The 24208-nt window shown below is 41.6% G+C and overlaps 3 protein-coding genes across 8 annotated transcripts in view; 2 read left to right on the plus strand and 1 right to left on the minus strand.

Moving 5' to 3' along the window:
* The window catches only part of ST7L (suppression of tumorigenicity 7 like), a 185818-nt gene that overhangs the window by 159035 nt on the left and 2575 nt on the right, over nt 1-24208 (plus strand). The gene's annotated exons all lie outside the window — the stretch shown is intronic.
* Nucleotides 1306-6411, plus strand: LOC100673467 (nuclear factor interleukin-3-regulated protein-like). The gene has a single exon (XM_023547538.2). The coding sequence runs from the start codon at nt 2625-2627 to the stop codon at nt 3681-3683; it is 1059 nt and encodes a 352-aa protein (XP_023403306.1). The 5' UTR covers nt 1306-2624; the 3' UTR covers nt 3684-6411.
* The window catches only part of CTTNBP2NL (CTTNBP2 N-terminal like), a 55687-nt gene continuing 38109 nt past the window's right edge, over nt 6631-24208 (minus strand). The window contains exons 4-6 of one of the 2 annotated variants that reach the window (XM_010589578.3): nt 17465-17542; nt 12311-12418; nt 6631-10581 (exon numbers count right to left, since the gene is read on the minus strand). In XM_010589578.3, coding sequence (XP_010587880.1) covers nt 9100-10581; nt 12311-12418; nt 17465-17542 — 1668 coding nt within the window. In that variant the 3' untranslated portion in view covers nt 6631-9099. Of the gene's footprint in view, nt 10582-12310; nt 12419-17464; nt 17696-24208 lie in introns of both variants that reach the window. The other variant, XM_003409581.4, reaches the window with a different exon arrangement.

The following is a 24208-nucleotide window of genomic DNA, read 5'->3' on the forward strand; positions in this document are numbered from 1 at the left end:
GCTGTGCCATGAACTGCACATGTGAGCCTGGGCAAGTCACTTGGCCTTTCTGGGCCTTATGCTCCGCATCTGTAATGAGAGAACTAGAATCAAGGATCTTTAGGCTTCTAGTGCTAACATTTGATGACTCCATGTGTGTAGGCAAATCTACCCTTTCCTTCCTTCTCACCCAAACCTCCATTCCTCCAGTGTCCTCTTCCTAGCTGAAGGTCTCAGAAGAAAGCTAGGTAACCAGCGGGTCATACTTAGATATATGACTGACAGTAAGCTCATATTCTAAGTCCCCCTGAAGTGTTATTACTGCTTTGAGACTACAGTGTGGCTTGTAGAAGGAGCATGGACTTGAAAGCCAAAAGGATGAGAGTTTGAAGCCCAGCCCTGCTTGGGAACTTGACACCAAATAAACGTCCAGAAAATGTGTCCGCTGTCCTTTAGAGGACTTGATCATAACCAGAAGGAACAGAGGAGACTGACATGGAGATTAGGGTGCAGGAGGCTTACCAGGGTGTGCTCTTGGGACCAACACCTATGGGTGGGTGGGGAGCAGGATTGGGCAGAGGGAGAAGTTGAGCTGCAATACAGTCTCAATAGAGGTCTCAGCCAAGCTGACAGGGGGCTTTAAAGCTGAGATGACCCTTCAGAATCCTCCTGGATTCAAGGGGGCCAGACCTTTATATACCCCGAACCAATCAGTCTTTGGATATGAAGTGCCCATGGCAGGAGCGGTGACCTTTATTGATTCTCTTTTGGTTAAGCTAATTCCTGTAAGGGGCTGATAGCTGAGGACTGTGTGCTATAAGCATTCCCAACAGCTAGGGAAATAAATCTTTCATTCCTGAAGGGGACCTGGGTAGAATATCACAGTGTCTACCACACTGAGTTAGTGATAGGACTCTTGCCAAATTAAGTAGGTGACTCCCCAGGGATAAGGCAAAACTCGCTTTGGCCTGGGAATTCCGTATACGAGCTCCCCGTCCTTGCACTGGTGTCTGTTAGTCTGCCTGAAACAGGACTCAGGTCTTGGAGACTTCTTCCTGTTTCTGACCTCATCCTAGGATCCAGGCAAGCCGAATGCAACGTAGTGCAAACACAGGGAGACACTGTAGAACTCCAGGTAAACAAGTAATGTTGTGGAGAAGACATTTGCTCCTTTTCTAGTAACTTTTGCCAGCACCACCTTCAACAGCCGGCTGTGGCTTTTTAATAACACTTGCATTATTCTATGGAACTGTTAGATTTGGAATCATTATTTACCTTTTTATGTGTGAAAGTTTTGCTTCTCCAATTAGATTTTGAGTTCCCTGAGGTCCGAAGCAGGTTTAAACTTATCTTCTATAATAGCTGCCTTGGTTCCTGGCTTATCTTAGACATATAAGAAATGTGTTGTTTGATGGAATTTAGAAAGTTTTTTTTTGTTGTTGTTCAGCTCACCTGACCTGATAAAGTTTTCCTGGCATTGGTTGTGTCTGATCATCCTCATTTGGACTTGGAGTGGTTAGCATGAGTGGGAGGAGCCATGTGGTATCCTCGTTTTCTAAACTTGCTCCATCCTAAGAGTCAGCCAAGGCTCCTATCTAGACCTTCACCTTGGCCTACTGAACCAGAGTCTCCAGTAGAGGGGCCTGGGAGTCAGGTTAAACAAGTACCCCAGGAGTTTCTGGGATATCAGTGGTAGGGAAAGGAGCAAAATACTAGGCTTTAAATCCTGGCTCTGTCACTTACAAAGGGCCCTTGTACAAATCTCTGGTCCTCAACTACCTCATCGGTACACTGGGGATACTACCTCACCGCACCCTTGTGAGGACTAAGGCAGTATGTATGTGAAATCATCAGCATGGTACTTGGAATCCAAGTAGGCATTCTTCACTCTGAGTATTACTGACATTCTGACAAACCAGTTTTAGGAACTTAAGACATCTTCTTAGGTCAGAGGCAAATAACAAGTTGTAATGGTTGAGATTGTGTGTCACCTTGGCTGGGCCATGATTCTCAGTGGTTTGGCAGTTATGTAATAATGAGCTATGGCAGTTATGTAATGATGTAGTTTGGCAGTTATGGAATGATATGATTTGGAGTTATATAATGATGTAGTCATCCCCTATTTTGTGATCTGATGTGGACAACCAATCAATTGCTAAGGGAGTTTCCTTGGGGGAGTGGCCTGCATCCAATATATATGGATGCTCTGGCAAAGCTTAGTTCTGGATCCTGCATCAGGTTGGTCATCATTTGACCTCCGGTTCTTGGGACTTGAGCCAGCAGCCTGCCATCTGACCTGCTGATTCTGGGATTCACCAGCTTCTGCAGCTCTGTGAGCCAGCAGACTATTGTCTGACCTGTTTCGCCAGCAGTCTGTCTTCTGACCTGCTGATTTGGGTTTGTCAGCCCCTGCAGCCACATGAGTCAGGAGAAGCCTCCAGCCTGACGTCCGACCCATGGATTTGAGACTCGCCAGCCTCCACAACTGCATAACCTAGAAGATACCTACTCTATTCAACAAGAGGAGCCTGAGACTGTACCACCAAAAAGAAGAATCTGAATGGATTTTGAACCACAGTTTTTAAAGAGTTTGAGAGTACTGGGAAAATCTCCTACACCACACATATAGGTAAAGGTTGTTTTTGATGCAGCTGAGAAGTATGCAGGCCATAAAAAAGGAGCAGGGATCACGTGAAACTAGTAGTGATGTAGACAAGATAATGGTACTTAATTCTGCTTTAACTGCAGTATCTGAAGACTTGACAACAGGGGAAGATCTCCTGCTAAACAAAGGAAGTGTGAGGAAAAACAGGTCTTCGGCATGCCGGAGAAAGCGGGAGTTCATTCCTGACGAAAAGAAAGATGCCATGTACTGGGAAAAAAGGCAGAAAAATAACGAAGCTGCCAAAAGATCTCGTGAGAAACGTCGACTGAATGACCTGCTTCTAGAGAAAAAACTAATTGCACTGGAAGAAGAAAATGCGACTTTAAAAGCTGAACTTCTTTCGCTAAAATTAAAGTTTGGTTTAATTAGCTCCACGGCATATGCTCAAGAGATTCAGAAACTCAGTGATTCTACAGCTGTGAACTTTCAAGATGACCCAACTTCTCAATCTAATGTGGATGAGCATGAAGGCTTGATGGTGGCGAGTGGCTGTATTTCTGTCATTAAGCTCTCCCCACAGAGCTCTCTGTCTGATGTTTCAGAGGTGTCCTCAGTAGAAGGCACTCAGGAAAGTCCTATTCAGGATAGCTGCAGAAGTCCTGAAAACAAGAGCCAAATCATAAAACAAGAGCCAATGGAACTGGAGAACGGTGCAAGAGTGCCAAGAGATGACAGAGGCTCCTATACAATGTCTGTCTATGAAAACCACATAGGAGTCTCTCCTCAATGTTTCACATATCGAGAAGCTAGTCTGCTGCACAGTAACAATGCTGAAGCCCTGTGGAAGCCAGAGCTGCACCTGCCACATGGACCCTCCGGCCAGCCGGGCACCTCAGATCAGAGCCGCCCCCAGGCCAGCACCAGCAGCTCAGGTACCAGCAGCAGCCCCATGGTCTGCAGTTGGCTCACTTGCTGCTGCACCCCAACAACCAGGTCCGATGGCCCAGATGGCACCCACTGCTGCCGGCATGGCTGTGGGCTCTGCTGTCAGGCATGCGCTGGGCCATGCCATCACTGGAGGCTTCAGTGGAGGAAGTAATGCTGAGCCCTCAAGGCCTGACATCACTTGCCAGGAGCCTCAGGGAGTCCACCAGCATTCCGCTACCAGCAGCAGTTTGGCGCTTGCCACTTATGAACGTTTTTGGAGTGTGCCCAGAACCAGAGTGACCTCAAGCTTTGTGAGGATTTAAGCAAGGTGTTGAAGCACCACAGATTTGCAAATGGATTAACATCATCAAGAAGTTCAAACTGAAGAACTGGAAAATAGGCTGTCATGACCAAGTGAATTTAGCATAAGGCTGTAACCGATAGTATTATTATGTGTACGAGTACCACTTAAACCTCTCCTCCATCATTAACAGCTTCCTTGCTTCAGAATCACTACAGAAGAGGGTGTCCTTATTGTATTGAGATGATGTCAAGTCTGGGGCTGGGCAAATGTTAAACTAGCTGTTGTGATGTTACTGTTTGTGAATTAATTAGAATAAAGTGATTTTCTTCCAAGAAAAAAAAATATAGGAAATTATTTTTCTGGCTACTCACATTCTCTGCCTCCATTACAATTGCTCCTCCAGTAACTCTCAAAGAACATTAGAGACCGATGATGGTGATTGATCCTGATTACCAAGGAGAATCAGGTGGATAATGCATAATGGAGGTAAAGAAGAGTATGTCTGGAATGCAGGAGATCCCTTAGGTTGTCTCTTAGTACTAAAATGCCCTGTGATTAAAGTCAGTGGGAAACTACAGCAACCCAATTCCAATATGACTAATGGCTCAGACCCTTCGGTAATGGTTTGTGTCACCCCACCAGGCAAAGAACCATGGCCAGCTGAGATGCTTGCTGAGGGCAAAGAGAATATGGGTGGTGGAAGAAGGCAGTTCTAAATACCAGTTATGACCCCATGACCAGTTGCAGAAATGAGGACTGTAATTATTTTTAGTATTTCTTCCTTGTTTTATATGTATATGTGGAATTATCTTTTTCTCTTCCTTATTCCATTACTTATTGTAAAATATAAGATGTAAATGGGGCTAGTGTGTTTTCGATTGTACATATTAGCTATGTCATGTTAGGCACCCAAGTATGACTTTATAATTGTCTTTAGAGATTATGTTGTATGGTGCCTTGTTGACAAGACTGTGATGGTTAAGGTTGTCTTTCAATTTGGCTGGGCCATGATTCTCGGTGGTTTGGCAGTTATGTAATGATGCAATTTGACAGTTATGTAATGATCTAGTCACCCCCCCATCTTATGATCCAATGTGAACAACCAATCAGTTGAAAAGGGAGTTTCCTTGGGGGTGTGGCCTGCATCCAATATATACATATGCTCTGGCAAAGCTTGCTCTGGATCCTGCATCTGGCTTGTCATCATCTGACCTCTGGTTCTTGGGACTTGAGCCAGCAGCCTGCTGACTTTCCTGCCAATTCTGGGATTCACCAGCTTTGACAGCCCTGTGAGCCAGCAGTCTCTTGTCTGACCTGCTGATTTGGGCTCCTCAGCTCCTGCAGCCATGTGAGTCAGAAGAAGCCTCCAGCCTGATGCCTGACCCACAGATTTGGGACTTGCCAGCTTCTACAATCCTGTGAGCCATTTCCTTGAGATAAATCTCTTTGTGCACACACAAACACACACACACATGCTTCACTGGTTTTGCTTCTCTAGAGAGCCCAGCCTAAGACACAAGTTATTGTGAAAGAACAAGTAAGGGCTATGAGGTTTTCTGTACCTTTCCAGGGAACGTACACAGGCTATTTCTCAAAATGGGTTCCTCAGATCACCTGCATCAGCTGGCCCCTAGGCTCTATCCCCGGGTCTACTGAATCGAAGCCTTTGGGAGAGGGCCCAGGAATCCTTTCAGTAGGTGTCTCAGGTTATACTTAAGCACAGTATGGTTTGAGAACCACTACCCATCTCCTTTCCTTTTACCAGTGGATTGGCTGTTAATATGAGAGCAGACTGGTGAACAGGCTCTCAAGTTTTCTCAATTAGTTCTATAGCAATTAAATGAAAAATTACTCCTGTGGAACAATTCTCATTGCCCACTCATGGTTATGAAAATACATTCTATTTTGAAGCCAGCATTTTAAAAGGCATTTTAAGTTCTCCTTCAAGGACTAAGCATCAGGAGCTCTCTTTATAAATGATATATATACAAATTGCAAGGCAGCAGTGCCCACAGTAAGGCCATTATGGCAAAATAGATATCGCCAGTGTTTGTTGAAATGATCATAAAATGGCTTAAATACTAGAAATTTAAGATATGTAAACATCCACAGTGTTTGAAAACTTTTGTACATCAGAGTACAAAAGTGCTTTTGTCTGGCTACAGCTTGCATTTGCTAACAGTGTAGCAGCAATAGCACTGGCCTAGGAGACAAGGGATGCATCGCTCATCTGTAAAACCAGGGAGTTGGACAAGATGAGACATTCTTAAGCTGGAGTACATGAATCATGGATGGTGTCAGGGTCTTTAGTTCCCCTGAAACCATCAACAGAATCTTGTATAAAAGCATATCCATTTTTCTGGGGCTAGTCTATAGCTTTTCTTGAATTCTCAAAAGTTCCAGAACCTCAAAATGGTTAAAAATTACAGACTGGATTATTGCAGAAGTTTCTTCCAGCTCTAAGATTCTAAGAAAACCAATGCTCCAGCTTCTTTTGGGGTCAAACCTGGATGGCTTATTGGTTTCATTTGGTTTTTTAAAGCTAAGCCTGAATTCTCCGTCTATACCATCTGCTCCCTCCTTCCCCAACAAAATATGCCTTGTTGTGCAACATTCTTCAGTGTGTATAAATAAGACTATTTTTTCTCCAGACAGTATGATTTAACTCGTTTTAATGTAGTCTGCTATAAAAATTAATGAGGACTTCTGCATGGTACATTGGGCTTTACAAATGTTAATGACTAGTTAATGCTCGTGTTATGTGTTGGACATCATCATAATCTGTTGACCAGTAACAAAGCTTTTGCAACATGGGTTAATACCAAAATGTGAATCATGAAACTTTTACTTAGCACACACAATCTACAGCAAACTTAAATACTAATCTATAATATCTAACTGGATTAGCTGGATCCATTTCAATATTGTGCTTATTTATCTCAGAAGATAGGCAACTAGCAAAAATACACATTTCTTTTGCATTTCCCCACCCCCATATTACACTGTAAAAGAAATACATTATTCAGTGCACTTCCTAAGAAATAAACTTCCTTATAGTATCTCTTTCTATATATATATATTTATGCCAAAACAAAGGAAGAGCACAATGCAACTTTTAAGATTACCATTTAAAGCAAGAGAGGTAATAACACACTGGGACTGTAGCCCCCTTTCCTGTTTAGGAAGTTCAGCTATTTTCTCACCAACATGGTTCCTTTTGGCTATGCATGGGAATAAAGTTGAATTCATGATTGCCACGGACAGTTTAAGACACCCCCTTCATTTTGGTAAACACCTTGGGGCACTAGTAGCATTTTTATTATTTTTCTTTTTGATGTTTTGGTCTTAAATGAAACCGTAAGTTGAATTTATACCCCAGTATACTCCACTGTGAATTATACATCAATTTCTGTCCCATGGCTTTCCTCCATCAAGTCTTACTGGATTAAGAGGGAATACAGATTTAATTTAGAACAAGAGGTAAAGGGCTAGGAGACTTATGTGAGGACAACAGAGCCCCTCTATCCCTGTGGATAACACCATGTCTAAGCTGGGTTGTAGACAGTCCTGTTTGGAAGGTCAGTCGTTATATTCTATGGACTGTCAGCTGTTTTAGCCTACACGGTTGGAAAATCTGGAGGCTTTTGTCCATACAACCTCCCTTTGATGGAAATGACAGAAGTTTCTAGAAATGAAAGAGGTTGCAACTTGGCAGGCTGCGACCTAAATCCAGGTACAGAAGTGTTTGTTTAACCAGTGATTTAAAGTTTTTTGAATCAGTTCTTGACATTTAAAAAAGAGAAATTTCCCATGACAATTTGGATTTCATAAAAATTTGAAGAGCTGGTAACCCTGGTCTACTTGTATACCACAAGCAGCTGGAGCTGAACAGTGCCTGTCTTTTAAATGGGGCATGAGCACGGCAGTTTGCTATAGCTCCCATTACACCCAGCTGTCTTACACCATTTGAGTGACCTGTTTGTCATTTCTGTGACCTGTCCAGTTGAGTGTGTGGCCCGGGGGTTAGTTCAGCTCTGCCCTTTTGTGATGCTGAAGACCTGGTTTTCATCTGGGATTTCACAACCAACCTGTTTACAAGATTCCTCCCTTGACTAGGTCCCAGCCACATCTGGTTACTTTGGTAGGTAATCTTCACGTGCATTTCTGCTTGTCCTTTAGGCTATAACTCCAAAGATATCATCACACTAATACTCATGTGTTTAAGTGCGTGTATGTTAAACACGTAAAGGAGTGTGTATCTATACAGATATACGTATACTTCAATCTAGGTAAAAATTAATTTGGTTCCACAGATACAGACACCAAGTGCTGGCAGTTTGGAGAATAAGTGTAACAATTTGGTAAAACCTGTATAATTCTGACGTATATTACAGAGCGAGTGAATTTTCAGTTATTGCTCTTTTGATTACAGAAGCACTCACTGTTGCAAACCCTTTATACAGAATGAGTAACCGTTTCCTATTCAAGTAACAGCAATCAGAATCACAAGTTCCTTACATGACAGTAGACGCTTGGAGACATTTTTTGAATGGAGATGTGATTTCATTCTATGCAAGGATTTATGCAGGAGACTGGGAGTTAATTTTTCGGAAGTCCAAGAAAATCAGCACCCCAAATGTTTAATGCTCAGGAGGGTTTCTCAAGGGCTCTGTAAAGCTCAGCTCTGCGGTGAGTTCACACCCACCTGTAGAAGGATTCCCGTTCTACTTGTGCAGCCTTGTTTTAGGACACAAAGCTCGTATTAAAAACAGTAAAAGAGGATTAAGAGCAGTGTTGATTTTTAACATTCAGAATTCCCAGAGGATCTCATTTTCTGCAATTACGATTCGTTTTGTGTTTCTGCTGCAGAATCACATTCATGTGGCAGTCTTATTTCAGGCACTTTTTAAACATGTTCATCTGGGATAAAAATCTGCATGAACTAATTCAAAATGAGCATTGAGTGATTCTAGTCCCAAAATAGACAGCAAATCACCACCTGGTACTCAATTAGCTTTCTCCATCACAACATGATGGTGACTGCTGAGCTTGAGACATCTTTGAGGTGCCCTTCCAGCTTCAGTACAAAGATTAGAGCCATAAAAATCCAAACGAATCAGTTTCTATTTAAAAAAATACAAAAAGGTGAAAATACACTAAATGTGTTGTACAGACAATTTCAGCTACTATCAAAATAAATAACATGATCTGATTCAACCGATTGACTCTGAGCTCTTAGACGAAATCAGATGGAATGTCATATATGGAGACTCCCTCCTAGGGACTAGCTGCTGGTAGGCAAAAGTATCTCGGCATCCTTGCCATTGGCGATAACAGCATTGGAAGAGCAGCTGCTGGCAAGGTCCTCTGTGGTGGCCAAAGAGGATGCCTGGGAATGTGTTTTGGTCAGTGGAGTGGTAGTGGATGGAGACGGGGTGAGGCCAGGTTTTTTGGGTGGGATGGGTGGAGGATTCCCTCTCTCAGCTCTAGGGATGGTAGGAGACTTGATCCCTGGAGACAGGGGGCTCAGAGGACTGGATACTTTCCCTGGAGTAGGTGAATGGCTGGTGTCACCTCTTGCGTTGGCAGAGTTGGCCAGATTTCGATAGTCTGTGCCAAAAGGGGAGCTATTGGGAGAGACAGGCTTGATTGACCCTTGTTGGCTAGTGAATCTGGAGAGCACCTGAGTGACTGTGTTTCGGGCCTGCTGCTTGGCGGCAGAGTTGTCCATGAGGGTGGGGGACAGATCCCTGGATGGAGGGCTCTGTAGGCCACTTGCTTGTTGGTCCTGATCTGCTTGTGACTGAAATTTGTGTCGAGCTGCATGGAACCGTTGGTTGATTCCTACTTGGTAGGATGACTGGTAGCCAGGGCTGCTGGCTGCTGGCCCTAATAAGCGCTTGCTTAGCACTGGTGAAGAGCAAGGAGAGGATGTTAGAGAGGAGGCGGCGGTGCTGCTGGGAGACAGTGAGCTCCCACTGGAAGGGAGGTGACTGGGCATTGGGACTGGAGACTCGATTCCCACAGGACATCCACCATTCTCCACTGTTTTTTCTTGGGTCAATCCTACAGATTTCTCTCGTAGTGGCACTTGGTTTTCTATAGTGCTGCCTGCTATCAACTCCCTGGTCGTTTGTATCTCTGGGTCACAATGGCCATTGGTTTTTGCATATGTGAAAGTAGGAGCGGTGGATCCAGGCAGCCCAGTGTTTGTCCCCTTGCCTGTGTTGCTCCCGTGGGTTCTTTCTGCCTGAAAACTCTCTGTTTGGCAAAATACAGACACTAGCATGGGAGGCTCAGTTGCTGTGCCTTTGGACATGGTTACCAGTTGCTTCAATTGCTCATGAGGGCTGCTGTGCTGGCAGGAAGCTTCTAGATCCTTCACTATCTTCTTCAAACTTTCCATCTCTTCTTTCAGAGTTTTGGTCCGGTTCTCTTCTCGGTTCAGTTTTGCTCTCAGTTGTTCCCTTTCAATGTCAAACTCAGACAACTGCTTCTCCACCTGGGCCTCAGTTTGCAAGCCTCGCTTCCTCTCGGCTGCCAGCTCTTCCTCCAGTTTACTCACCCGGCTCTTTTCCTTCTCCAGTTTCAGGCTCAGCTCTCCTGCCTTCTGCCCCTCCTCGGCTGCTTTGCTGGTGGCCTTTTTGCACTCGAGTGCCAGCATGGAGGACAGCTGCTTGTGGCGGGAGCGCTCCTCTTCCAGCTGGCTGGACAGCTTCTTCTGCTCTTTTTCAAATTTTTTCACTTGTGACTTTTCAAATTCCAACTAGAAAAAAAGACCACCAAACATCTTGATTAGAGAAAGAAAACAAAGAAAGGTACTGAAACAACTATTATCGAGTGTCCTGGCTAGCTGTCCTGTGGTACACAGAACTACCATGTATCCCATGGGGTCAGGATCAACTATTTCTGAAGTATTAGAACACCTAACACAAAAAGTACACAATGTGAACTAGGCGCTTCTAGTTCTTACATTGCCTCAGGTTTTTAGTGGGAATATGATGCATCGCTGTGCTTTAGATAGGTGGAGAATTTAGAGTATTAGGACCAATCCAAACAGAAAATAGAAGGCTATATAAACCAGATCTCATGGTGAATGCTGCTGAAAACAAAACTTCTAAAGTCTTGGCAATAATTTTCTCTGGTCTGAAATGCAAAAAAAAAAAAAAAAACATAGTTATACTTAAATCATACTTTTTAAACAAATGTAGTCTGTTTAATTGTCATCTCAACCCTATTCAAGGCACAGTCAGAGACTCTGGGTGAGAGGGAAACGGTGGAAGGATCCCTCTTAGAGAAACATCAGTGTGTATTACAGGCACTAAGAGTTATATATCATTTCATGGAATTTTATTTTTTTTTTGTACTTTAGATGAAGGTTTACAGAATGAACTAGTTTCTCAATAAACAGCACACATATTGTTTTATCACCTTGGTTAACAACTCTATGACATGTCAACACTCTCCCTTCTAGACCTTGGGTTCCCTATTACCAGCTTTCCTGTTCCCTCCTGCCTTCTAGTCTTTGACCCTGGGAAAAGTCTCATTTTGTTTTATGGGCTTGTCTAATCTTTGGCTGAAGGGGAACCTCAGGAGTGACTCCATTACTGAGCTAAAAGGATGTCCAGGGGCCATATTCTCAGGGTTTCTCTAGTCTCTGTCAGGTCAGTAAGTCTAGTCTTTTTTGGTGAGTTAGAATTTTGTTCTACGTTTTTCTCCAGCTCTGTCTGGGACCCTCTATTGTGATCCCTATCAGAGCAGTCAGTGGTGGTAGCCAGGTACCATCTAGTTGTATTGGACTCAGTCTGGTGGAGGCTGGGGTAGATGTGGTCCATTAGTCCTTTGGACTAATCTTTTCCTTGTATCTTTAGTTTTCTTCATTCTCCTTTGCTCCAGAAGGAGTGAGATCAGTAGAGTATCTTAGATGGCTGCTCACAGGCTTTTAAGACCCTAGACACTACTCACCAAAGTAGAATGTAGAACATTTTCTTTATAAACTATGTTATGCCAATTGAAGTAGGTGTTCCCCGAGACCAACATTTCATGGAATTTTTGTTACAGGTGTACGTGTGTATATATAAGAGGTCATGATGTAAAATGTATTTCTTACTGGGGGTCCTAAGTTAAAAGTTGGAGAGCTTTAGCTCTAAGTTAGTGTTCCCCAAAGTGTGTTCTGTGGAACACTAGTCCTTTATCCTGCATGCAAAAAGGCTTGATTATTGGGATATTAAACAGAGATTTTTCACAAGACCTTTTAATTAACCTCCTGCCTGTAGTTTATGAAAATATAGATCTGTTAAACAGTATATCCGATCTTGTTCTTGAAGACAACGTGGTTCTAATAAATTAAGTTAAAAACCTGTTTAACCTGGCTTAATCCCAACCTTCCTTGACTACAAACCCCTCTCTTTTGAGTGACACAATATCCATCCTGTGGAACAATCTCTGAGAAACATTATTCTAAGCAGATGCTGTTGTGAACCATGCCACCTCACCTGTTGAGTCAGCCGCTCTCTCTCCTTCTCCAGCATGTAGGTGACATCGTCTCCTTCAGCTGTGTCCTGTGCATGCCTTTGCCTTTCTTCCTCAAGGTCTAGGATTACCTTTAAAGAGTTTTTAAAAAATCATTTCCAAATATCAAAGAATTACCTTTCTTATAACATAATCAAATACTGAGCACCTAACTAAATGCCTAAGATGGTGCCAGAGATTAAAAACACACACACACACACACACATATATGTTATAATATACCACAGTCAGGGCCATCAAGGCACACATTGTCTAGAAGTGTGAAAGACATGAAAGCTATGGACTAGAAAACAAGACGTATGCTTTACTTGATGTAAGCACAAATGCTTTGTAAACACAGAGAAGAGGGCAACTAGTTGTGAGCATCAGAAAAGGTTTTAGGGAATTAATAGAAAGTCTAGGAAACTACAGGCAGTCTGGTGTGACTCGGGGGCAGGTGTAGGTGATGGAGCAAGACACGACCACAGAAAGATGAGAGCTGAGGTTCTCTCCTCAATGCCCAAATCACTGGAAGAATCAAAGAGGGAGTCTGAAATTAAATATTTCAATAGGTGACATCCTAACCACGCCTTGCTTAATTAATAATATGCATTTTATATATAGCTAGATAAGAGGTGAAAAGACTCTTGCCTTCATCCTGCATGCAAAAAGGCTTGATTACTGGGATATTAAATGGAGATTTTTCACAAGGCCTTGTAATTAACCTCCTACCCCTATTCAACTTATCCTGGTGCTGAGGGGTTAGGCTCAATTTTAAGAAGAACACAAATTTAAAGAGACATTTTCTACATAATTCTGCCTGTAACTGCACACTATTCCCAATGGCAGCAGATGTAGCCCCTGCTTGTGCTGCAAAGCTGCCTTGGCACGGACCTCCAGGGCACAGTAGTCATCCCAGTGGCCTTTCTCACCACTCCTCCTCATTAGCAATTCTTAGGACTGGAGAAAGAAAATTCTCTGAGGCATGAAACCCCTCTTAAAAAAAACAACAAAAAATTGGGGGGTACTTGCAGTTTAAAAAAAAATCTAATTTTTCCATTTAATAGAAAGACAGGCTTTTGGTTAAAGGCTTTTTGGTTAAATGTGATGGACTCAATATTTGGTAATACCCAGGTATGATGCAGAATGGGGGTGAAGAAAAGAGATTTTATTTATTTTGGGAAGATGGTGAGGGGTAGAGAGCAAAGGAGGTTAGGGTGTAAGGTAACTAAACACTCATCTATCACAAAAGGAAGAAATATAACTCAAAAATGAAATACTTTTGTTCATAGAAATAAAATAAAATACTTTTGTTCATCAAAAGACTGTCCAAAAAGTGAAAAGATGACCTACAGATTTGGAGAAAATTTCTAGGAACCATATATCCCATGAGGGTCTAACATCCAAAATATATAAAATACTTCTACTACTTAACAACAAAAAGATAATTCAATCAAAAAATGGGCAAAGGACTTGAACAGACATTTCACCAAAGAGGATATTCAAAAGGCCAACAAGAGCATGAAAAGACGCTCAAGGTCATTAGCCATTGTGGTGTTAGGGAGATGAAAATCAAAACCATAATGAGATATTTCACTCCCATTAGAATGATGAAGATCAAAAAAACTGAAAACAATAGATATTGGTGAGGTTGTGGTGAAACTGGAACTGTCCTCCGCTGCTAGTGGGAATATAAAATGGGACAGCAACTGTGGAAAATAGTTTGGCAGTTCCTCAAAAAGTTGAGCACAGAACTACCACACGACCCAGCAATCCCAATCCTAGGTATATCCCCAGCAGAAGTAAAAGCAGGAACTCAAACAGAACCCTGTATACCAGTATTCATTGCAGTACTTTTCCTAACAGCCAAAATGTGGAAACAACCGAAATGTCCATCAACAGATAAACAAAATGTGGTATTTACATACAGTGGAATATTACTCAGCCATAAAGAAAAATGAAGTTCTGATACACACTACAACACAGATAAAAAACATGGATGAACCTTAAAAATATTATGCTGAGTGCAGTAAGTCAGTCGCAAAAGGACAAATACTGTATGACCTCACTTATATGAAATAAGCAAATACAGAGAAACCAAAAACTATTAGTGGTTACCACGGGTGGGAAGGAGAGGGAAAAGGGGACTTTTGGTTTAGGGGACACTGAGTTTATGTTCGTGGTGGTAGAATAACTTGGAAAAGGATAGCAACATGGTTATGCAACTTGAAGAACGTAATCAATGCCACTGAATCATACATGCAGAAATTGTTGAACTGTTGTATGTTTTGTTGTATATATTTTTACCACAGTTAAAAAAAAAGATAAGAAAGATTTGCACCTCTCCCCCCCAGAAAAAGGAAGTAATATAAATGTCTAATATTGATAAGGACCTCTGGTGGTGCAGTGGTTGAGAGCCACAACAAGCCACAGCTGCTAGCCAAAAGGTCAGCAGTTCAAATCCACCAGCTGCTCCTTGAGAACTCTGTGGAGCAGCTCTACTCTGCCCTATAGGGTCACTATGAGTCGGAATCAAGTCAATGACAATGGGTTTTTTTTGAGGGGGGGAGGTTAATACTGATAAAGCAAGAGAGAGCAGTGTATTATTTAGAAATATGGAGGTTAGGTACCAAAATAAATAGCTAAAAGATAGAAATGGTTGCCTCTGGCTACTGAGGGGGAGGATAGAAGATGAGGACTAGGGAACTCTATTTTTCATTATGGGCCCAGTAACCATGTAACTTACTGTTCAAACCAGAACACTTTTGAGAGTGAAAGGGGGTATTGTTAGTAACTATGCCAAGGCAATAGGGATAAACTGGGACTTTCTCTGGCAAGCTGAGACTACAGGTATCCTAATGATAAGCTTCTAGGTACTATTTGTTTTATTTATTTTATTGTACTTTAGATGAAGGTTTATAGAACTAGCTTCTCATTGAACAGTTAGTACACACATTGTTCTGTGACACTGGTTAACAACGCTATGACATGTCAACACTCTCCCTTCTAGCCCTTGGGTTCCCTATTACCAGCTTTCCTGTCCCCTCCTGCCTTCTAGCCCTTGCCCCTGGGCTGGTATGCCCCTTTAATTTTGTTTTATGGGCCTGTCCAATCTTTGGCTAAAGGGTGAACCTCAGGAGTGACTTCATTACTGAGCTAAAAAGGTATCTGGGGGCCATTCTCTCAGGGTTCCTCCAGTCTCTGTTAGGCCAATAAGTCTAGTCTTTTTTTGTGAGTTAGAATTTTGTTCTATGTTTTCCTCCAGCTCTGTCCAGGACCCTCTATTGTGATCCCTGTCAGAGCAGTCAGTGGTGGTAGCTGGGCACCATCTAGTTGTACTGGACTCAGTCTGGCGGAGGCTGTAGTAGTTGTGGTCCATTAGTCCTTTGGACTAGTCTTTCCCTCGTGCTTTTAGTTTTCTTCATTTTCCCTTGCTCCCAAATGAATGAGACCAGTGGAATATCTTAGATGGCCGCTCACAGGCTTTTAAGATTCCAGATGCTACTCACCAAAGTAGAATGTAGAACATTTTCTTTATAAATGATGTTATGCCAGTTGAGCTAGATGCTCCCTGAGACTGTGGACCCCACAGCCTGCAGCCCAGTAATTTGGTCCCTCAGGGAGTTTGGATTTGTCCATGGAGCTTCCATGACTCTAGATACTATTTGATTTCTAACAAAGTGAGTGTTCTACTTTGATAAAACACTTAAGAATAGGTAGGTAGCTGGCTTCAAAAATTTAACTCCCTTAAAGCATCTGATATTGAAATACAGTATTAACAAAATTTGATTATTTTTAACTTCTTCCTCTCCCCAATCACCTTGAGCTACAAATTGTCCCAATACTATACCTTCCATGGGCATGACAGCCAGCAGTTTCAGAACAATTCAATTACCTCATGTACAAAGTGGAAATAAGGCCTGCCTATCAAAGAAGGATGTTGTGAAGATTTTCTTAGAGGATAATGTAAAAGCTGCCTATATTTAGGCAATTAAGTCAAACCCACTGATACTTTTTAAATTGGGGCATAAATGTCTTTAGATCACTTCATTCTAGACCAAGTGATTAAACTTGCCTGGGTCTTGAACAACTACGGAAAAAATGCATTTCCCACAAAAATGCATAAAATTTGACATTCTGTATATTTTTTCCGGAGGCTCATTGAATATGTAAAGTCCATCCATGGTTAAGAACCTCCACTCTAGTCTTTCATTTGGGCTCTGTGAAGGGATAGACAAGGTCGAGGGCAAGACCCAAAGGCTAGGCAATTTATTTTAAGCAGATGGCTGTGCTGCAGGTAACCAGAAAAGTAAACTAAGGTTCACCAAACTTTGCAGCTGCTAATCCAATTTTTCAGATTAAAATGTCTTCTGCTAACTGCCCTGATGTCCCCCCCCTCGTCGGTATAAATCTAAACTGATAGTTTTAAAATATGCAGATTCTAGCCAAGCATCTTTTACAGGGCAAATCTGAGCAGTAAATGCCAAGTTGGGGAATAAATTCGGAAGTGCCAGAATTCCAATGAGATGAGGTAAAGGAAAGCACAGGTTTGCCTTCCTAACTTGGGGACTATAAGATACGGGACCAAACACGTGCATACATAAGCACACACTTCCCTCATGGGGTAGAGCAGCTGCAAGGTAAACAACCCTAGGAACTGTTTGTGGTTTTATGAGCAATGAAATGCAATGGCACTCAAAACTAAGGAAAAATGGAAATAATCTACTGGTTTATATGTTTATAAGTCATGTAAATTCTGTCTTGTGCACAGCATTCCCCAAATACTTGTAACCTTTCTATTTATCACTCAAGTTAAGTTTTCAGCTACAAGCTTGGTCAAACCCTAGTTTGCTGCCAATATCTGGATGATCAAGAGCAAGAAAAACATACTAAGTGTTTTGGAGTGACATACCAAGAAGGAATGCCGTCTTAAATAATGTGTCTGGCATACTCCCTAAATTTAGCCTCTGGATTAACCTGTGTTTTCTCCCTCCTGGCGGCTAGGTAAGCTAAAGGGCTTTTTGACATTTGTGAGACCCCGCCCCTGCCCCACTCCCAAATGAGTTCTTGTGAAAACTGGCAGCCGACAAGGCAGTACCAGGCCCTCTGTGTGGAGCCGCCCCCCGGGGTGAACCTACCTTCCGGTGCCTGCTCTCGGCAGCAGCCAGCTGGGACAGCATGCGCTCCTGCATGTTCTTGCACTGCTTCATCACCACCTTAAGAACAGAGAGTGGGTTTGTGCAGACGGGCTGCTTCTCACCATCATTTTTCTCCCTGAGAGTTTCAAAGTCTCTCTGTAGAGCCATTAAGGGGTCACTGATATTATATTTTCCATAACGTTCTTCAATGAAAGTATCTCTGTGCTGAGCCTGGGAAAGACATTAAAAAAAAAAAAAAAAAGCATTTTTGCTTTTTAAAAAACTATTCAGAGGCATTTGCTATCTAGTAGTTACACGTTGTGAGCCCTGGTGGCAGTGGTTAAGAGCTCGGCTGCTAACCAAAAGGCTGGCAATTTGAATCCACCAGCCACTCCTTAGAAGCCTGATGGGGGCAGTTCTACTCTGTCCTATAGGGTCTCAATGGCAGCGGATTTGGGTTTTTTTTTTTTAGTTACAGATTAAAGCTGGCATTGTTAATGTAAATGTCACCCGTTGACTACAAATCAGGCTGGTCCATCATAATAAAGAAATAACGTCAGAAGGGTGGCATAGCATAATAATGAGAACACAGAGCTAACACATTGTTCTGAGTGTTTATGTTCATCCTGACTTATTTAAATTTTACAACTCTATAAGGTAGTGCTATCATCTCATTTTACAGAAGAGAAAACAATCACAGAGAGGTTCAGTAACTTGTTCCAGGTCACTCATCTAGCAAGCTGTCAGAACTGGGATTTAAACTCAGGCAACTTGGCTCCAAAGTCTGTGTCCTTAACCATCATGCCTATTGCCTCCACTTATGTCTACTTACGACTGCTTATGTTACTAACACGTAAGTCTTGTCTTTTCTTTCTGCATGATGGTATTCGGACTGCCATGGATTGAACTGTGTCCCCCAAAGATGTGTGTCAACTTGGTCAGGCCATGATTCCCAGTATTGTGTGGTTATCCTCCATTTTGTGATTTTCCAATGTGTTATAAATTCTAATCTCTGCCTATGGTTAATGAGGCAAGATTTGATTATGTCAAAGAGGATTAGAGTGGGATATAACACCCTTAGCCAGGTCACATCCCTAATCCAATGTAAAGGGAGTTTCCCTGGGGTGTGGCCTGTACCACCTTTTATCTCCTGAGACACAAAAGGAAAGGGAAGCCAGCAGAGAGAGGTGGACCTCATACCACCAAGAAAGCAGTGCTGGGAGCAGAGAGTGTCCTTTGGACCGGATGTTCTTGCACTGAGAAGCTCCCAGATCAAGGGAAGACTGATGACGAGGACCTTCCTCCAGAGTACAAAGAGAAAGGCTTCCCCTGGAGCTGCTGCCCTAAATTTGGGCTTGTACCCTACTGGTCTGAGAGAATAAATTTCTTTTTGTTAAAGCTATCCACTTGTGGTATTTCTGTTACAGCAGTACTAGATAACTAAGACACACACTTCCAAAATATGTTAAGCATGATACTTTTATGTGTTTACCTATTTAGAGGCCTAACAAGGTAGTATTAGATAAGTAAAGGATGCTAAAAATAAAGGTAATCGCATTATAACTTGGGTCTATTTGTGATTTGCACATAGGGGGCTTCTTCACTCAGTTGTTGTTGGGTCAAGAGGACTGAGGCACTCACAACCACAGCTGCAGAAAAAATCCCTTCTACCTGTTGTCAAATCTCACCCTCCCTCCTTCAGTTTCTCTTCAGCTGCTACCCTCCATCCTCCTTCCTATCTCCTTCAGGGATTAGAGGGCTTTGGGAATGAGAGAGTTGAGCAGGGGATGCAGGCTGGTGCTTGGAGTCTAGTCTATGACTCTGGAGCTGGGTGCCAAGTCAGGGGTCTAAGGATCAGAGGTAGGTGGGAAGATATTCTCAGGCTTCCCTCTTCTCTTCTCTGTTAGAAAGCGCCTGAAGTACTATTTCATACGAATGTCATATATTACAGGTATGTGAACAGACTGACAGTTACAATGACTTTACTACATAGATATTAAAACATTTCCTGAGACATTTTACAATACAAAAAGGTAAACGTTTTCAAAAATCACTGCAAAGTACTATATACTTTAAGCTCTCACATTAAATTTAGTTATGTAAACTGTCATTTATCCATTTTTTTAAACTACTTCATCAGGAGCTGTGCTTTCTTACCACACCACCACTCACAAACAGGAACCCATTTGAAAAAAAAGGGAAATTCACAATTCAATGACTATGCTTTAATTAAAAACAAAAAGCTCAAGAAAATAAAACATGTGGTTTCCTTCGTACCAAAGTTTCTTAGCTTCCTGTGTAACCCCCGGCACCCCAATTCCCAAAACACAGAAGCTGTTTCACTGCTGAAAATCTGATGCCTCTGTCTTCATTAGACTGTCCAAGTTCAAGCTCTAGGAATCATTTAAAACCTTATGCTGATAATTTATGTTGGTATCTGCTGGCAAATGTTCAAAGCAGAGTTAGAAGCCCTGAGTTTTACTTCTGTCTTGACTACAACCATCTTAAGTGATGACATTATTGGAGTGCTTGGATTATATTTGCATACTGGAAAAATGGAGAATGAAGTAAATTTGTTCAAGTTACTGAAAACCCTGGTGGCGCAGTGGTTAAGTGCTACGGCTGCTAACCAAAAGATCGGCAGTTCGAATCTCCTTGGAAACTCTGTGGGGAAGTTCTACTCTGTCCTATAGGGTTGCTATAAGTCGGAATTGACCCAATGGCAACGGGTGTTTTTTGGTTTTTAAGTTACTGATTGTGTGTGTGCAAATGTATTAAACGGGGAGAGGAAAAAGGGGGAACTTTAACAGCAGAGTCTGAGACAGAATCCTATTTCGGTTTTTCAGCTCCAAATTTAAAAGGAAATTCTCAGTTAAAATTTCAAAATAAACTTTAGTCCAGTTAGGATGGAAAAAGAAAAGACCAAGTCCTGAATCAGCTACTTTTTTTTTAAACCATTGTAAAACAAAAAAGTAAGATTTTAGCTACATTTTAAAAATCAGTGGTCTTAAACATGGGACTCATCGATGTTTTCCTGTTTCTTTAAAAACTGGTATAAAAACATGAGACTGATAATGTAGGATTCAATGAGAGCATCTATTTGTAGCTATTAATGACTGAAGGCAAATCCATGTTTAGGAATCGTGTATCCAAAGGAGGCAAGAGAAAAAGTCTCTTTAAGTAGTTGAAAGTCCACTTTACCAATTGTCACATTTTTTTTTTAATTTACTTTAGATGAAAATTTACAGACCAAATTAGTTTCTCATTAAACAATTAATGTACATACGGTTTTGTGATACTGGTTGCCAACCTCATGACATATCAACACTCTCTCATTCTCAACCTTGGTTCCCTATTACCAGCTTTCCTGTCCCCTCCTGCCTTCTAGCCCTTGCCCCTGGGTTGGTGCACCCCCTTCAGTCTCGTTTTGTTTTATGGGCCTGTTTAATCTTTGGCTGAAGTGTGAACCTCAAGAGTGACTTTATTACCGAGCTAAAAGGGTGTTCGGGGTCCATACTCTCAGGATTTCTCCAATCTCAGTTGAACCAGTTAAGTGTGGTCTTTTTTTGTGGGTTAGAGTTTCGTTCTACATTTTCTTCCAGCTCTGTCTGGGACCCTCTATTGTGATCCCTGTCAGAGCAGTCTGTGGTGGTAGCCAGGGGCACTGTCTAGTTGTGTTGGACTGTCTGGTGGAGGCTGTGGTAGTTGTGGTCCATAAGTCCTTTGGACTAATCTTTCCCTTGTGTCTTTGGGTTTTTTCATTCTCCCTTGCTCTAACAAAAAACAACTAGACGGGGTCAAACTGTGGAGTATCTTATATGGCCGCTCACAAGATTTTAAGACCCTAGATGCTACTCACCAAAGTAGGATTTAAAACATTTTCTTCATAAACTATGTTACACCAATTGAGCTAGATGTTCCCCAAGACCATGGTCCCCACAGCCCTCAGCCCAGTAATTCGGTCCCTCAGGGAGTTTGGATGTGTCTATAGAGCTTCCACAATTGTCACATTTCTTATCCATACCCATTTCTATATGGCTAGTGATGGTAAAGGAATGATTTTTGGTACTGAAATTGGCTTTGTAGGACAAAAAGGAAATAGAAGTAAACCCAAATATTTTAATGACCTTTTCAGAACACCATGGAGAAAGTGGGGTGGGGAGGGTAGGAGCTGGGAGTACAATTCATGACCTTCTTGAGAATAGATCTGCTGAGAAACTGTGTCTCAGTTTGAGTATATAGTTACTAATCCTCAAAAACATGACTTTTTAAAACCCACATTGTGATTATCCTGTATAATTTAATACATATTACAGAGCTAAGAGTAATAGATGAGGAGCTTCTTTGGTGAGGTCTTGGACTGAGAACAGTTGTTAGGCTGACTCTTTTCTCTTGAAGTACTTAAGAGTAATTCCATAATCACTTGTACAGTAATTACAAGTTATACAAAATTGGTGGCTTTGCATATAAATGAAAAGGATCTGTGGAATAATCTAAAAAAGGCTCCTCACACAGTTTTTAAAGTACATTCTAATACTGAACCAAATATGAGAAAGGGGAATTCAACATCTGATTTATTATACCAAACACTGGATTGTGAAATGAGAAATGGTATACAGTATTTTTCAACTAACTTAATGACTCAGTCAGGTGACAGATGACAGGCTTAACAGGGCAAACACTAACAACAACTATAACCAAAAATAGATGTTAAGATTTGAAGAATGAAAGAAGAGCTTTAGTGGAGATGTGTATGGGTGATTTATTCCTGTATTAACAAATTACCACAAAACATAGCAGCTAAAAACAACATTAATTATCTCACAAGGTTTCTGAGGGTCAGGAATCTGGGAGGGGCTTAGCTGGACAGTTCTGGCTCAGGGCCTCCTGAGGTTGCAGCCAAGCTGCCGGCCAAAGCGGCAGTCATACTAAAGGCATGACTGGGACTGGTGGATCCACTTCCACAACATTCTTTGGATGATAATAAGAAAAGTGGTTTCACGTCTCAAATTGAAAAATAAGGTCCATTTAACTGAGGGTTTATATTCAAGTATAAAGTTTTATTTTAAAGACTTGGGCTGGTACCATAACTGGATCAGGATTCAACTTTGCCATTTATGAGACACCTCGTATGGCTGCTGGCATAGGCCTTGGTTCCTTGCCACGTGCTGGTTCTTCACAGAGCAAATGACTAAAGAGAGAGAGAGAGAGCTAGCACCACTAAGATGGAAGCTAGTCTTGGAAGTAGCCCACCATCACTTCTGATGTATTCTCCTGGTAAGCGTGGGAGGGGACTACACAAGGGTGTGAGTATGAGGAGGTGGGGATCATGGAGGACCATCCAACAAGGTGAACGGTTAGTTACGCTACCGCCATTACTTATACCTCAGTCTAAATTTAAAGACCAAGTCCCTATATTCAAAACTATCAAGGCTGAGTTTTAATGGTTTAATGATATTTGTTATTTTATAAGAAATGTTAAATGACTTCTTTTGGGGGTGGTAATAAAGCTAAAATCCATTAATTTGCAGTTTTATTCTTTTCATACAGTGAAAATGTAGAATTCAACTGAACAGAAACCCCTACATTGTGAGAAGACATGATGGTTTTCATTTCAGACAATAGAAAAATATCTGGCTGGTTAGACAGATTCAATGACAGGAGGGAGTATTACCAAGGCAGACAAAACACACCAGTCGTCTATTACTCATTTGTTTTTACTGCACAGGCTGAATGAAATATGCTACTATCGAAAGCTTAAAATAAAACCACATAATAGCCTTGGAGTCTGCCATGCTTGCTCTCCAAATGTTCAGCTGTGCTATTACTAACTTCAAAAAGAAAAATGAAGCAGTCACCTCTCCCCCTCCCCAATATTTTTTATATATATATATATACACACACACACACAGTATTTTACATATTTGTCAATAAATGAATTAATGTAGAAATCAATCCCTTTATTCTTTGGCAAAGAATATTGACTATACCATGGACTGGCAGAAGAACTAACAAATCTGTCTTGGAAGAAGTACAACCAGAATGCTCCTTAGAAGAAAGGATGGCGAGACTTCATCTCATATGCTTTGGACATGTCATCATAAGGGACCAGTTCCTGGAGGACATCATGCTTGGTAAAGGGTCAGCAAAAAGGGGGGAAACACTCAACGAGATGGACACAGCAGCTGCAACAATGACCTTGAGCATAACAACAATTGTGAGAATGGCGCAGGACCAGGCAGTGTTTCATTCTGTTGTACATAGGGTCGCTATGAGTTGGAACCAACTTGATGGCACCTAACAACAACAACATTCTTTGGATCATAATATGAAAAGTGGTTTCAAATCTAAAGCTGAAGAATAAGACCCGTTTAATTGGGGGTTTATATTCAAGTATACAGTTTTATTTTTAAGACTGGTACCATAACTGGATTAAGATTCAACTTTGCCATTTATGAGACAACCTGAAGTGATCCTTTTAAAAGTAATCAGCAGTATAAACATTGGAGGCCTTTAAAAAGTCAATCTTTTTGCTTGGAAATCAGAAAGACAAAGAACATGATTCCAATATGGTTTTTAGTAATGCTATCAAAAACATGTTAAAAGGAGTCCTTTTCACATACAGCTTAATCTATTAGTCTTCAAATAATTCACACTCTGGAGTGCCTGCTAAATTACAAATAGCTGTCTGAGCAACTAACTGCAAAAAAGCAGCCATTCTGGGTAATCATGAATAACATCACA

Source organism: Loxodonta africana, chromosome 3, assembly GCF_030014295.1.
Source record: "Loxodonta africana isolate mLoxAfr1 chromosome 3, mLoxAfr1.hap2, whole genome shotgun sequence".
In the NCBI taxonomy this organism is placed as follows: domain Eukaryota; kingdom Metazoa; phylum Chordata; class Mammalia; order Proboscidea; family Elephantidae; genus Loxodonta; species Loxodonta africana.